The sequence below is a fragment of the Corvus kubaryi genome, unplaced genomic scaffold, assembly GCF_017639235.1.
Source record: "Corvus kubaryi isolate FWS band 111438036 unplaced genomic scaffold, C.kubaryi_AGA036_p1.0 137, whole genome shotgun sequence".
Taxonomy (NCBI): domain Eukaryota; kingdom Metazoa; phylum Chordata; class Aves; order Passeriformes; family Corvidae; genus Corvus; species Corvus kubaryi.
The window spans coordinates 21247742-21260622 of NW_024580671.1; the positions used below are offsets into that span (position 1 = coordinate 21247742).

Sequence of the window (12881 nt, forward strand, 5' to 3'; positions counted from 1 at the left end):
AGTATTTTCCTTCTTTTCCTCACTTCTAATTTCACTTCAAAGGGGGAAAGAACTAATATTCTCAGCACTTCCTGATACTGTAGAATAAAAGAGATAACAAACATGGCAAACTGCAAGGCTTCATGAATAACAATAACTGAATAGGTGAATAACTCACCTATTAGATGGAGAGAAAACTGGCACTTGAAAATGCAGACTTAGTAAAAAGTATTTTTAAAAAACCAGAATATTCTAAGACAAAATTTTAGAGACTTACTGAAAAATGACAACAAGAAATCTAATGCTGGCATGTAAGAAGAAGGGAAAAGAGATGTTAAAAATTATTAACTGAAACAAAAAGTGAAGAAATCACTAATTGAGGACATAAAATGAACAGAAAATAGAATAAAATGTAACACAGATTTGCAAAGGTAGGTTGAACTAGACTTGTGCAGTAGCTTTTCTAGATAGGATATTTTTGTATAAAAGAAATTCAGTAGATCTCATCTATTCTAATAAAGCATTTGATACTGTGCCTCATGGGAAAACTACCAGTTAAGCTGAAGAAAATGAGGATTCAAAAAGAAACTGTATGTGGGATAAAGAAGATGCCTCAAGTGAAAGGCAATAGGCAGTGCTGAGAAAGAGCAAAAAAAGGGTTCTTGAGAGATTCCTTGAAGATTAATCTTAGCTTCCTTAATATTTTCACCAGGGACTTTAGAGTAAATATTAGGAGGACAATGACAACACAAATGTGTAAAACATGGGAAATAGGTGCAGTAAAAAGAATTGGATAATTCCAAAGAATGGAAGAGAGAAACATATTAAAATACCTTCAAGAGTTAAAGGAAAACATATTAAAATACTTTAAGAAGGGGCAATACATTTTGACACAAGAACAGCAATAAACATTTCCTATAAACTGGGAATGTGTCAGCTCAAAATGATGAAAACTCTGAAGACTGGGTTGAATTAACTTTTCACATAAGGGCTGCGTGACACAAGCATGATACAGACATCAGAACTCATGTTCCTTGACTATATTCGATAAAATGTTTCTGGTATAACAGTACTGCTACTACTGTACAAGGCATCTCACAGGGATGACTTTGCACAGTTCTTGTCACCAGTGTTCAAGAAGGGGGAATTCAAACTTTAATACAGAAGGACTCCTGAAATGATAAAAATGAAGAATAGGAGGCTACTTAGAGATAATGTGATGAAAGCCTAAGCCGCATGAGTATGAAACTCTTGTCTAGAAATGTATCATAGGGTGTGGAAGAAACGGAGATGATGAAATGCTAATGAAGGATGGAACTATCCCTCCCTCATCTGGGATACAGGACAAGGTTAGCATGCTAATTTTTGGGAACTAATTTTACTGTAAAGGTGATGATACACCTGTAGATCAAATAGGACTTTAAATGATCTTCACATGGGTGAAACAGGGGACTGGAAAGGAGAAGCACAGTGACAAAGACCGGCTCAGCCCTACTGTTAAAGGAGGATGTAGGTATATTTACAAAGGAGTACCAGGATATGGACCTAAAAAAACAGAGATTCTTTTACAGACCTCTGCTCCAAAACTGAAATCAGGGATGTTTATGCATATCCTCCTTTCCATTTAGTTGCACAACAGAGACCAAGAACGTTCTATGCTGCTGTGCAACTCATCCACTTTTCTTTGTTCAGTGAAATGAACATGCATGGAGAGCTTTAATCAAGTCCTCTCCAGGTAAATGACTCTCTCCACTTGCCTTCTCAGCTTCAATAATGTTTGTAGTGTTCTTCTTTTTAAGCCAGACAGATCCTTCTGAGACTTGAGGGCATTTACATACTACCCTTCCTTTAGAAACTTGTATGTAATGAGTACATTAGCCATCCTTGTCTTAAAACCCAGCAAACTTTTGAGTTCCTCCTGACATTCTCTTGTATGGAGTTAATATTTATTCAGCCTCCAGCAGTCTTTCTGATAGAAACAAATTTTTGGATGACAACTGATTTGTCTTTGAGCAATTGTACACTACACAGTAACTATTCGCTCCAATTTTAATGCAATTTATTCTTACTCCTTTTATTCAACCTATTTGGCAGAAAGAGCCCATTATACTGAGTTACCACAGTCTTTTAAAAAGAGTGAGTTATAAGACAACTGCCCTGTAATTCAAATCTTTATGATCTGTCTATTGCCTCAGAAATTACTATCCATGGACAATGACAGATACTGCCCTGTTTGCTTTACAGACATTTACCACTTTAATCCCCAGCCCATCCTTTTATATCTACACAGCAAGATAAAGCCCCTCTGCTGAAAAATGTATTTATGTGTAAGTTTCTGTCTTTTCTCAGGCCATAACAGCAGTAATAGCAGAGTTAATTAGTCCTCAGCCATTCAGATTTCAATGGGGCAAAATACTAACTTCTGAGATGGAATAAATAATGCATTTTAGTACTCTGTGTGCACAGATGTGTATAAAATATAAGTAAAAAATAAGAAGTCTGTATAAGGAAGGCCATCTTTTCTGAAGGAGAGAAAACAGGTGAGGGAGCCATGCAAATTTCTATAGGCTCTTCATAGAAAGTATGCCAAATGCTTATGAAGAATGGTGTTGGTCTCTGGTCTCAGAATCTGGCAGGTCCATTTATGTTCAACATTGTCTATAGGAAGAGTTAATGTAAGTTAAATAGTGAATAAGACATGCCATACACAAAATAATTTAAAAAGTACTTTCAGCTAGTGAAGTCTCAAACGCAGCATATGCTGAAATGAAAATGGCTCATACTTAAAAAGAGGTTTTCATATATTGATGCTGTGATTCATATCCTTGACAAATTATAAACCCTTGCTGCAAACTACCAGGGCATTGTATGAGAGTTCTTAGATATAGTTCAAAATTATAATAGTAGGTTTCCTGTTATTCTCTTTATAATGGTAATGGCACTCACTGAGCAGATTAGATACTCCATGAGAAATTCAGCTGTACATGTAATAAGGAATGACATGCTGAACCCTGTATAATTGCCACGGCAAATGTAATTTTATTTAAAAAATCTGTTTCATATTCATAACAGTACAATGACAGGGGGATGCTAAATAAAATGTCATCCTGACTGTAAACAAATACTGTTGATGGAAGTGCTGCTTACACCACTATGTTTGCCATTAAGAAAGTAACCACTGTTTTTGGGAAACATTCAGAGTCTTGTTCAATTGAGACTGTGAAAATGAGAGCACTTGGGGAATAGACCTGGGAACTTGGCAACCACACTGCTGAGAAAGGATTCTCATAACAAAAAGAATTTGCATATTCACCTCCGTATTACCTAACAAGGACACTCCTGCAATTCAAGATTCATTATCAGTATCTAGTGCACAAGTTAAAGCGTAAATAATAGTTATCTAGAAATAGTTTTCCCTTATTTTCCACAAAAGCACAATATATGGTATTAGGGCTAAGCATACTGTACATCAAGTCCATTATGAAATCTGTAGGAGTGCAGCTAGAGACACCAACAGGAGTAGGATTTGGCACTAAAATGTCATTTTATTGGGATTCCTCTCAGTGGCTTTGTCTTTTGCATTAGAGAAATGTGTTCAATGCTACAAAAAATTCTGGTGGACACAGTCTATCTGCTCCTTTCAATAAAATTATTTTTTTTCCGAGTTTCCGAGTTTCTGCACTTTTAGTCAGAACTGTGTTACAGCGGGGATTCTGTAACACGATGTATCAAAACAGGAGGCCCGTAGAAAAAAATATATATGGACAGATTCTTGATAGACGTTTCAGAGAGATGTTTATTTCTCCAGCCGCATGGCTGGGGCTCAGCTCAGGAACTCCGCAGTCACGGGACCCGAGGGTCCTTGGCCACACCGGGAAACACAAACCAACCAATGGGGAATGAGGCTGACCAGGGGCAGGGAAACCCCGTGTCTCCCCCCCAGGGCCCCTCTCCCAGGGCTCCATGGCAGGGGGAGGAGACCCCGACAGAACTGGTATTTAATTAAGCAACTAAATTATAAACACAGCCTATAAACCTCTAGCTTCAGCCAACTCATACAGTGAACTTCCATTTACTCACTGTATGTGATTGGCTTTTCTCTCATCCATTCTCTAATCTAGTTATTTGCCAAGTTGCTTAAGGGACAACTTCGCTATCCTATCTTAAGACGGGCAATGGTTTCTTTCAAAGTATGGAGAAACCTAATGTAAAATGACTAAAATCAGGTACAGCCCTTTCTCTTTTTCTTTTTTTTTTTTTTCCCTATGCCTGTAACTATGTCATCTGTGCTTAATGGTGTGGGTTTCTGACATAAAGAGCCTGAGAAAAACTAAGATCAGCAATGGCACAAGGAGTATTTGTACTTGAGGTGATAAACATTGTATAAAAGTGTATATATTGTATAAAAGTGCACAGGCGAGGTTTTAGAGTGCAAAGGTGAAAGGAAACAATTCTAACATTTTCTCATTTCACGAATTGTTTTCAATTAATTGTTTGTGAATTTCTAATTTGACGAGATATTTTCTTTAATACCTACAGGCATAAAAACTTTAAATGGGATATTTGTGCTATCTAGTTTTAGGTATCTTACCTAGAAGGGAAACTGTCTTTAGGGTATTGTGCAATTGATGGTATGAGATAGGTCCTTTCACAGAGAAATTGTTGAAGGACCCTCAGAGCACTCTGAGTCCCCCGCCTCAGGAACCTCTCCCTGTTGATTGGAGGGGTCAGCAGATTGTCTGAGCAATGTGAGCTCCCATCAACTCATCCTAACAGACTGTGGCACGAATATTCGTCCCACTAGTGCATTCCCTGCTCTCTTTTTTAAAAATTACAAATAGATATCCTATTTACAGGGCATTTAAAGCTTTTAAACAAAAAACAGTGGAAGTCTTGGAAATCTGTGGAATTTTTTGACTCTTCAGTTACAGACACAGTTGTTAAAAAATGTAGTTTTAGTAATTTGTTGGTAATTTTCAAGCCCCTCATTGGCAAGGAGCTCCTCTTTGAACTACATTCATGCGAATTTGTAGTCATCAGGCCACTCTGTCCTTCCAGATGGAAAATTAGTTCATCACCAGCTCAATGCCCCTTCCCATAACTGTGGTTGATATTATTTGTGAAACCCAACAAAGCACCACAATCAATCCTCCTTTGGGTAAGTATGTCAGGTAAGACAAAGCAGTGCACAGCTCTATCTCACAGAACAGATACGCACAATCCCTCATACTTCTACTCTCAACTGCAAATACTACCTCAGCCGTGCTCTTTGTATGATGATTTTTAAATATTGGGATATCAGGACTCAAAACCCACTCCCTGTACTATAGGAGAACATACACCATATCATCATCACGAAATTAGGAACACAAAGAACTACCATCCTTGTAACCCTCAGCTGTAACTAGAAAAAGAAACTTATCACTAAAGAAAGCTGTATCAGAGAAATATAAAACCAGTTTTACAAGATTTTTTTTCCTATGAAGACTTACATTAATAAATTGAGCAATCCTGTTATGAAACAGATACAATTTTTGCAGAGGACTATGAAATTACATTTCTCTAAATACCCAAACTGATTGTGAATTTAACAAAATTAAACTTTTCTGCATCATTTAGTTATACTTTCACAGAAAATACAATTTCATCATATTCCAAAACACAAAGTTAGCTAAACTGCAAATAAATATGTACATCATAATTAAGTATCAGTGTAAATACATGGGCTATACTACACCAAAATTAATTTTAATGTTCACAATGTTCTGGTCAGTATCTTGATATTGTTCAAATCAAGAAAAAGAATAACAACAGACACAACACACCACATCTGTAATTCATGCAGACATGCACACAAATAGTAATCACCTGAGTCCTTTTCTGCTGTTGCTAAATTAAAAAAAAAAAATAGGGAAAGAAAAAAACATCATTACAGAAATAAAACTCATATAATTAGGGAAGAATAAATATCATATAAGGAGTTAAAATATTCTTAAAATCTTTAGTACATTAAACAAGTGATGGGTTTTGTCATGTGAGGGAGAAATGGTGCATGTTTTTGAGCAATATATTTGCATTTACTAGTCCTATATAGTCTTTTTTCAAACTCAGGCACTGAGCTTGCAGCCATATTGTGCCTGGGAATTTAGAAACATATATGATATTAAAAGAATATAAGAAAGTAAAAATATGAGAATATTATTTGTATTAGAACCTTCTTTGTATCTCTACTTTTTAGGTATTTGCTATTGGTCTATAGCTGATATTATCTTGTAATAATTACATTTTGACTAACTGATATGATGTTGTTCACTGAAGAAATATTCAAAGGACAAAAATCTCCAAAATGGCTGCCAGCCATATTTGAGGACATAAATATTATAAAGATAAGGACTATATGCTTTCTGTATGCAATTTGAGGAGTAAGCATCTAATGCAAACACTAACATAAATTCCTTTCAAGAGAAGAATGCAACTTCAGTGCACAGATACAATAATGCTCCTATAAACCTAAAGAAGCAGAATGGAACCTACTCCTGAAAATGTTACTTTTATATTGGTACAAAAGTAGGATGTTTGTAATGACCAGAGTATCAAAAGAGACCAATACAGGACTCACTGCTACTGAAATCCAGTGCATTGAATTTTCTGATGTTATGATGCTGGAGTCCTTCACTTTCAAACAGTACTTTATTCTCAGAAAAGTACTTCACCTATTTATCTTTATATATGCAATAATCTATTGTGCTTCGAGTTTACAACTACTTGAGTGTAAAACTATTTAAATAAATCTAGTTGTGTTCCAACCAAAAGGCAATAAATCCAAAAAGAAATCTGCAAGTAGAAATATGGGAGTCAGTTTCATGTGCTGTTCCAGCTTACTCAGTGTTAACAATGTGAATATTCTAAAGTGCAAACTTTGCCTGCCTCAGGGGAAGTCCCACAATCCTCTAGGATATAGTAAAAAATCTTGGGAAAAGATGTATTTACATCATGGCAAAAAATTTTCCAATCCATTTTACTGTCAATGAGTTTAGGTATCTTTTGCAAGCTTTTGTCATATTACGAAAATGTTTCTAGTTTTATATTCATTGTTTTAACAGGTTTGATACACGATTTAAATACTGAACATTAAAAATTCCCTCTATGAATATAGAAAGATAAAAACTAAGGAAAAAAGTTCTTTTTTATCTTTCCATTTTCCAGAATAGATTTAATATTCATCCTTTCTTTCTTTAACACAACATGATATCATAATTAATTATGATAAACTGGTTACTAGGATGGCTTCATGTTGCTACTTCCACGATATAATACTGGTTTCTATAGTGACGAGATGTATCTTTTGTTAATCACTTGTGAGGTCGGTTAACTCATGTTTTTCAGAGAATTTGAGCAGAGACAAAAAATGGGAAAAAAGTTGGCTTTATAATATTGCTAAATATATGAGGCTTCTTCAATTTGCTCCTATGCTAACTCTGTTTCTCCTGGTGTATTGCTAGAAATACATGCTATTAAAAAAATTAATATGCATAAAATTTGTATTTTTTAAAAATAGGATTCATCCTTCAATATTTCATTGTAATTAACTCTAGCTCCAAAAATCCAGAGCACACAGATTTATGCTCTTGAATATATATGGACAGAAGCATCTCAAGCTTTTTGTACTTCAGGAGAATTAAAGTCTGTCTAGACAAGGCATTTGACTATTATGACTTCCTTTTTGTTCTACATAAGGTTTACAAATAGTAAAATGACACTGTGCATCCTGGCCATTATTTTTAGCAAAATTTTCCTTAATTTCATGATATACTTTATAGAACATACCAAACTTTCAGAAAAACTCCTGATTACCTTCAAACCTAGTATTTTGTCCCATTAATTCATTCAATCAGGATGTAATTAAGGTTTTAATCGTCAGATTATTATTATACATCTGATAACACAGCAGCAAAAATAAATAGCATTTATCTATTTGTCTGCCTTATAAATACTTCAGAAAAGAATCTATACAAAGAGTTTTTAAATTTCAAGGCAGTGACACTGGTGTTAAGGAAAGAATTTTCTGTCAGTAGTTTAATCACTAGAAATAGCTAGAGAAATAAAAAATAACCCATAAACAACCTCTTAGATTTACGAAGAACTCAAAAGTAAGAACAAAGGGCGACTTAAATTAGGAAGTCCTAGTCTTTCATTCAAACAGGGTCCCAGGAGGCATATTAAAGCAATGAATAGGAAAAAGCTCCACAGTTCACCAGCTGAGATTTTAATGAGACATTTCCCCTTGCTGTGGAAGGGGTTTGTTCTGGAAAGGGAAAAGGCTGCTCACGGAATATGCAGCTAATAGGCACTGTTGGCTTTTACAGCCACTTTGGCAGTTGATTGCTGTACTAACCTTCTATTTTGGCATATTCTGTAAGTCGAGTGTAATTGATCAAGGCAGCCTTCTCCAGACATTTTCTAACCACTTTCTTCACCTCTTCTGCTGGTATGGGAGTGGCAATATCTTTCATTAAAACCTGTGTCAGAGACAATTATACCACTTCATTACAATTATTACCCAAACCCCACAGGAAAAGGATAAAAGTATCCTGAAGTTACTACAGATCTGATAATGATTGAAGGCAGAAGTCAAAAAGGAACTATTTCAGGGGGTGGAGCTGGATCTTCATCTTTGAAGGTTTCTGTTCAACCCTGGTTTGAGTGCCTTTATGGTATTTATCCCTCCTGTTTCGCATCTTGCAGCCTGCCAGTCAGTCTTTGGGTGATGTCAAGACCAGTAGAACAAGAGCGTTCTGTGGATGGGCTGGGTCATGGTTACCACTACAGATGCGGTTGTGGAAATTTGCTTGGTTCTCACCTGTGGAAAAGCTTCCACCATTGCATAACCATGGACTCTAAAACAGGGTAAAGTTATTCAAACTCAACATGTTCTTGCTGTGAAAAAAATGCCGCCTATAGTGGGCAGGGAAAACGTTGAACTTCCAGCAGAATATTTTATTATGGACAAGTAGAAGAACAGTCCATATGAAGGTTTTCAAAACATGTGAGTTGTTACCTCACCTACTGCAAGTGAGGTAAACCAAGAATCCATACCTCTTTATATGAATGCAACATAATATACTCTGGATTACTATATTTAAAAAAAAAAAAAAAAGTTGATTCACTTGCATTTTTACTTTAACTCTGCACTCCATTAACTTTCAACTGGTAGGTGTAAACAAAACTCAGTATGTTTTCATCACATTTTCATGTAAATAATAAAATTTCAGATAACACATAACCTTTAAAAAATGCTTCTCAAGTGGATCCCCGGACAAGCTACACCCTTATATATCTAAAAATTACTGTTAAAAGGAGGAAGCGAGAGATACTGTCTGGGGAAGGATGTGGTAGAAAAGAAACAGGTTCAGCAACAGAGAAGCTATTAGGAAGACATTGCTGTAAAGCAGACTTCTAGAATACTTGCACACAAATACGACTTATCTACCTGTGTTACCTTGCTTTTTTTAATTAATAACTTCTGGGTTATAAACAAGTGAATATTCAGTATTCAAAACCTTTTGTTCTTGCTCTGATTTTTTTTCACATTTTTCAAAGACAGGTAAAATAAAATGTTTCTAACCCATTCTGCATCCACAAATGTAGGAAAGCACATTTATTCCTAGTCAAGACTGACAGCAGTGTTGCTTGAGCACCAGTTAGAGCACCATTGCCATTTGAAACAGCAGGAACGGGGAGAGGAAATGGATGTTTCATAAAGCACAAAGGAACCGACACAGCATTACAATCACTGAGATGGTAAGTGAAACAAAACATATCTACTCAGGCTCCCTGTGTGTTTTCTGAACATTGCAGAGGTTTCCTAAGAGAGAATCTCTATCCATGAAGTGTTCTGCAGTGCAGAATAACTAATATTTGCCAGGATCAAACCTCTCAGATTTTGGCAAAGCAACATAGCCTGAGATCTAAGCTTTTTTTAAATACATACCTTCATCAGACTCCTGCTGGTACAATTCCCTTGGAATCTCTGCTGGAATTTAAAGTCCTCTTTCCACAGAGATGACTGAGATGCTTTTATCATTATAAGGTATTCTCCTTTCCAGTCAATTCAAGAGGATTTGCTGGGCAGGAGTTCACATTCAAAGCTGCCCATATCAGATTTACTGCGTATAGCTTTTTCTTCTTAAATTTACTCAGATTATGCATTTAAGGAATATTATTTGAATTATATAGAAGGCTCTTAATATTACATATGAGTATAGACAATATCAGCAGCATAGAAGGCATAAACAGCAGGAAAGAGGGGCTATAGAGTAGACTTGTACTACTTTAGAGGTAATGCTGCATAAGTGTTAAATTAAAAAGGAGCATAGTCACTGACTACAGTTCAGTGGCTTGAAGTGAAAGTAAATAAGCCCTACAGAAAACAGCTGTTTGCCTCTGTGGAAGATAATGAGAGAAAAACAAAAACAACCAACTTTCCAGTGAGCAGTTAAAACCAGTAGTAAAACACCTGAGAAGACATGAGTCTGCTTTCAGCAGCCTGAAGGCAAAAGAAAAATGCAGGCTCAGTAGTCATGCAGAATTTAAATTATGTTCTCAAACTTACCCTTTCAAGTAATGAAAGTGTGGCTTTCAAAGCTCCTTCAGGACGTCCAAAAGGGAAACAGTATCTTAAAAAGTAAAAGCAAAAAAAAAAATAATAAAAGAAGAATATAAAATTACCAGAATTATAAAAGCTGCTTTACGAGTTTACTTTAATATGCGTCTGCATACAATTTGCATTAAATTATGTTAGCAGAAGACTACCATACCCAGAGTATTAATAAAAGCAGAAAGCCTCTTCAGTAGTCTACCATGGAGTATATTCATATCACAGCAGTATCAGCCTATCAGCATTTTAGGCCTAAATGCAGAAAAACCCCTAAAAGGCAGAAAGCATAACTTCCAATTTATCAACCATGAAGGATATTTAAAGGTCTCTGATGAGTTTAATTGTCATCTTCCTGGAAAGAGATACTATTTTTCATGTAGCCATGACTGCTGTTGGACCTGTGAAGCAGCATTCTGTATATTGTATTTTATTTTAAAATTGGATTAAGACAAGGATAAAATGTCAGATATTTTCATTTCTAGAGATATAAATGCCGGCAGATATTCCATATTTTTTCTATTATATTAAAAATACCTTGGAAAAGCACTTACCTTAAATTTTATCAGCTCCAACTTAAAACATAGCTGCTTCTAAAATTATGTAAATTAAAAAGTGATTGCATTCACAGCTTTGTTTTTTATTTTTGTCTGCTGAATGATGCAATATAGCAGGTCAATGAGAGTACAATGCTTAAGTGACTGTAATCTCTTTTAATCCTGTCTATAAAATCTTACTGGGATATCCCCAATTGGAAGAAGGATTTTTTTACTTTGCTGATACTATTTTTTTATTATTACTCAGAATGAGAATGGTAGCCTCCTATTCTAATGTTTTCCACTAGTCAAATATTTTCTAATGATAAAAGGATTCAGACCAATGAATTTTAGATCTACATTCTGGTCAGCCAAAATAAAGCCTTATAAATGAGGTCAAAACAGGATTTCCTGCAGTGAGAATTCCAGTATTTGCTTTTATCTCTGGAAAGACTCCAGAGATAAAATTCACACAGCCAGGCAAGAGGTTAAAGTCCAAGGCCTTCATGATAGCTTTCTCAGAAATACTGTCTCTTCCACATTTGATGCCTGAGAGGCAGGCAGAGATCTGAAGTCTCAGTGGGTGGACAAGGTGATGGAGAGGAAAGGTGTAAGTACCTTAAGAACTACTTTAGATGACAGCCACTAGCACGGGATGGGCTGACTGCATCTTAATCATAATGGAACCAGGCTGATAGCAGTGAAAATGAAATTAAAAAGGCCATAGGGGAGTACTAAAACTGGAAGCTGCAGGTCAGTTGGCAGGCAAGGAAGAGCGTCTTTTTCAGATGGGTGTGACCTAGTGACTTAGGTGGACACAGCAAATATTCAGAGCTGCTCTGAAAAGGCAAGAAGAGACATGCACTCTTCACAGTGCATGTCTGACCAGTGCACACAACAGTAAGCAATGGAGAGAGGGCAAAGCTTGGAAAAGTACCAACATATTACAGGGGAAAAAAAGTGCTGACGATTCTTGGATGTCTGTACCACTGATCCCCTAGTTATAATGATCAGCGTGATTACAAAATGTTAAGTGAGATTAGAGGAGCTGCAAGTTCAAGATTTCAACTCTAGATACATACACTTGACTGATATTTCAGTAGGACAAGGCATAATGTTTTGAGACACAGGTTTGAATTGCTCTCCTGAGCAGCTAATTTAGGACCCACAAAAAAAGATGCTATTCTGTATTTGGTCTCAAATCTGAAGAGGACATAGCTTGAGAGGTGCAGAGCAGAAGAGGTGCTCTGTAGTAATAATCTTAAGGCAATACAATTCAATAATGTAGCAAAAGAGAGCAGGCCAAAATTTAGGACAAGTGCATTTAGTACATGTATATACAATTTCAAAAATGGGATCTATGAAAAAATGAAGAACTTGAAAAATGAAAGCAAAAACCTTAAAGATGCAATCAAAAAAAGCAAGAAACCTACAAGCAGCCTGAGGTAAAATTCAAAAATTAGGAGCCAAATGCATGCCACAATTAAGAAACCAAAGTGGTAACAATCAAACACCCTCTCTGTGATTCCATGAGGAAGATAAAGAGGTTACTGTAGAGAATCTGGCATTTAAAAATGATAAAACTTATCTGAACATGGAGGACATGAAAGTCTCTGAAATATTCTAGGAAATATAACAAATAAACAGCATGGATGCCCACACTGACAGTATAAAGGACAATGGAAGTAGGAAACTAGCCTGGGAGATGGCGG

At 35.9% G+C, this 12881-nt stretch overlaps 1 protein-coding gene across 24 annotated transcripts in view; it reads right to left on the reverse strand.

The window, feature by feature from the left end:
• The window catches only part of CADPS2 (calcium dependent secretion activator 2), a 294985-nt gene that overhangs the window by 66574 nt on the left and 215530 nt on the right, over window positions 1-12881 (reverse strand). For 14 of the 24 annotated variants that reach the window (XM_042018148.1, XM_042018134.1, XM_042018154.1 and 11 more), the window contains 3 exons: window positions 10592-10655; window positions 8375-8498; window positions 5848-5868 (listed from right to left, as the gene is read on the reverse strand). In XM_042018148.1, the coding sequence (XP_041874082.1) occupies window positions 5848-5868; window positions 8375-8498; window positions 10592-10655 (209 nt within the window). The remainder of the gene's footprint in view (window positions 1-5847; window positions 5869-8374; window positions 8499-10591; window positions 10656-12881) is intronic. The other 10 variants (XM_042018140.1, XM_042018137.1, XM_042018158.1 and 7 more) reach the window with 1 other exon arrangement.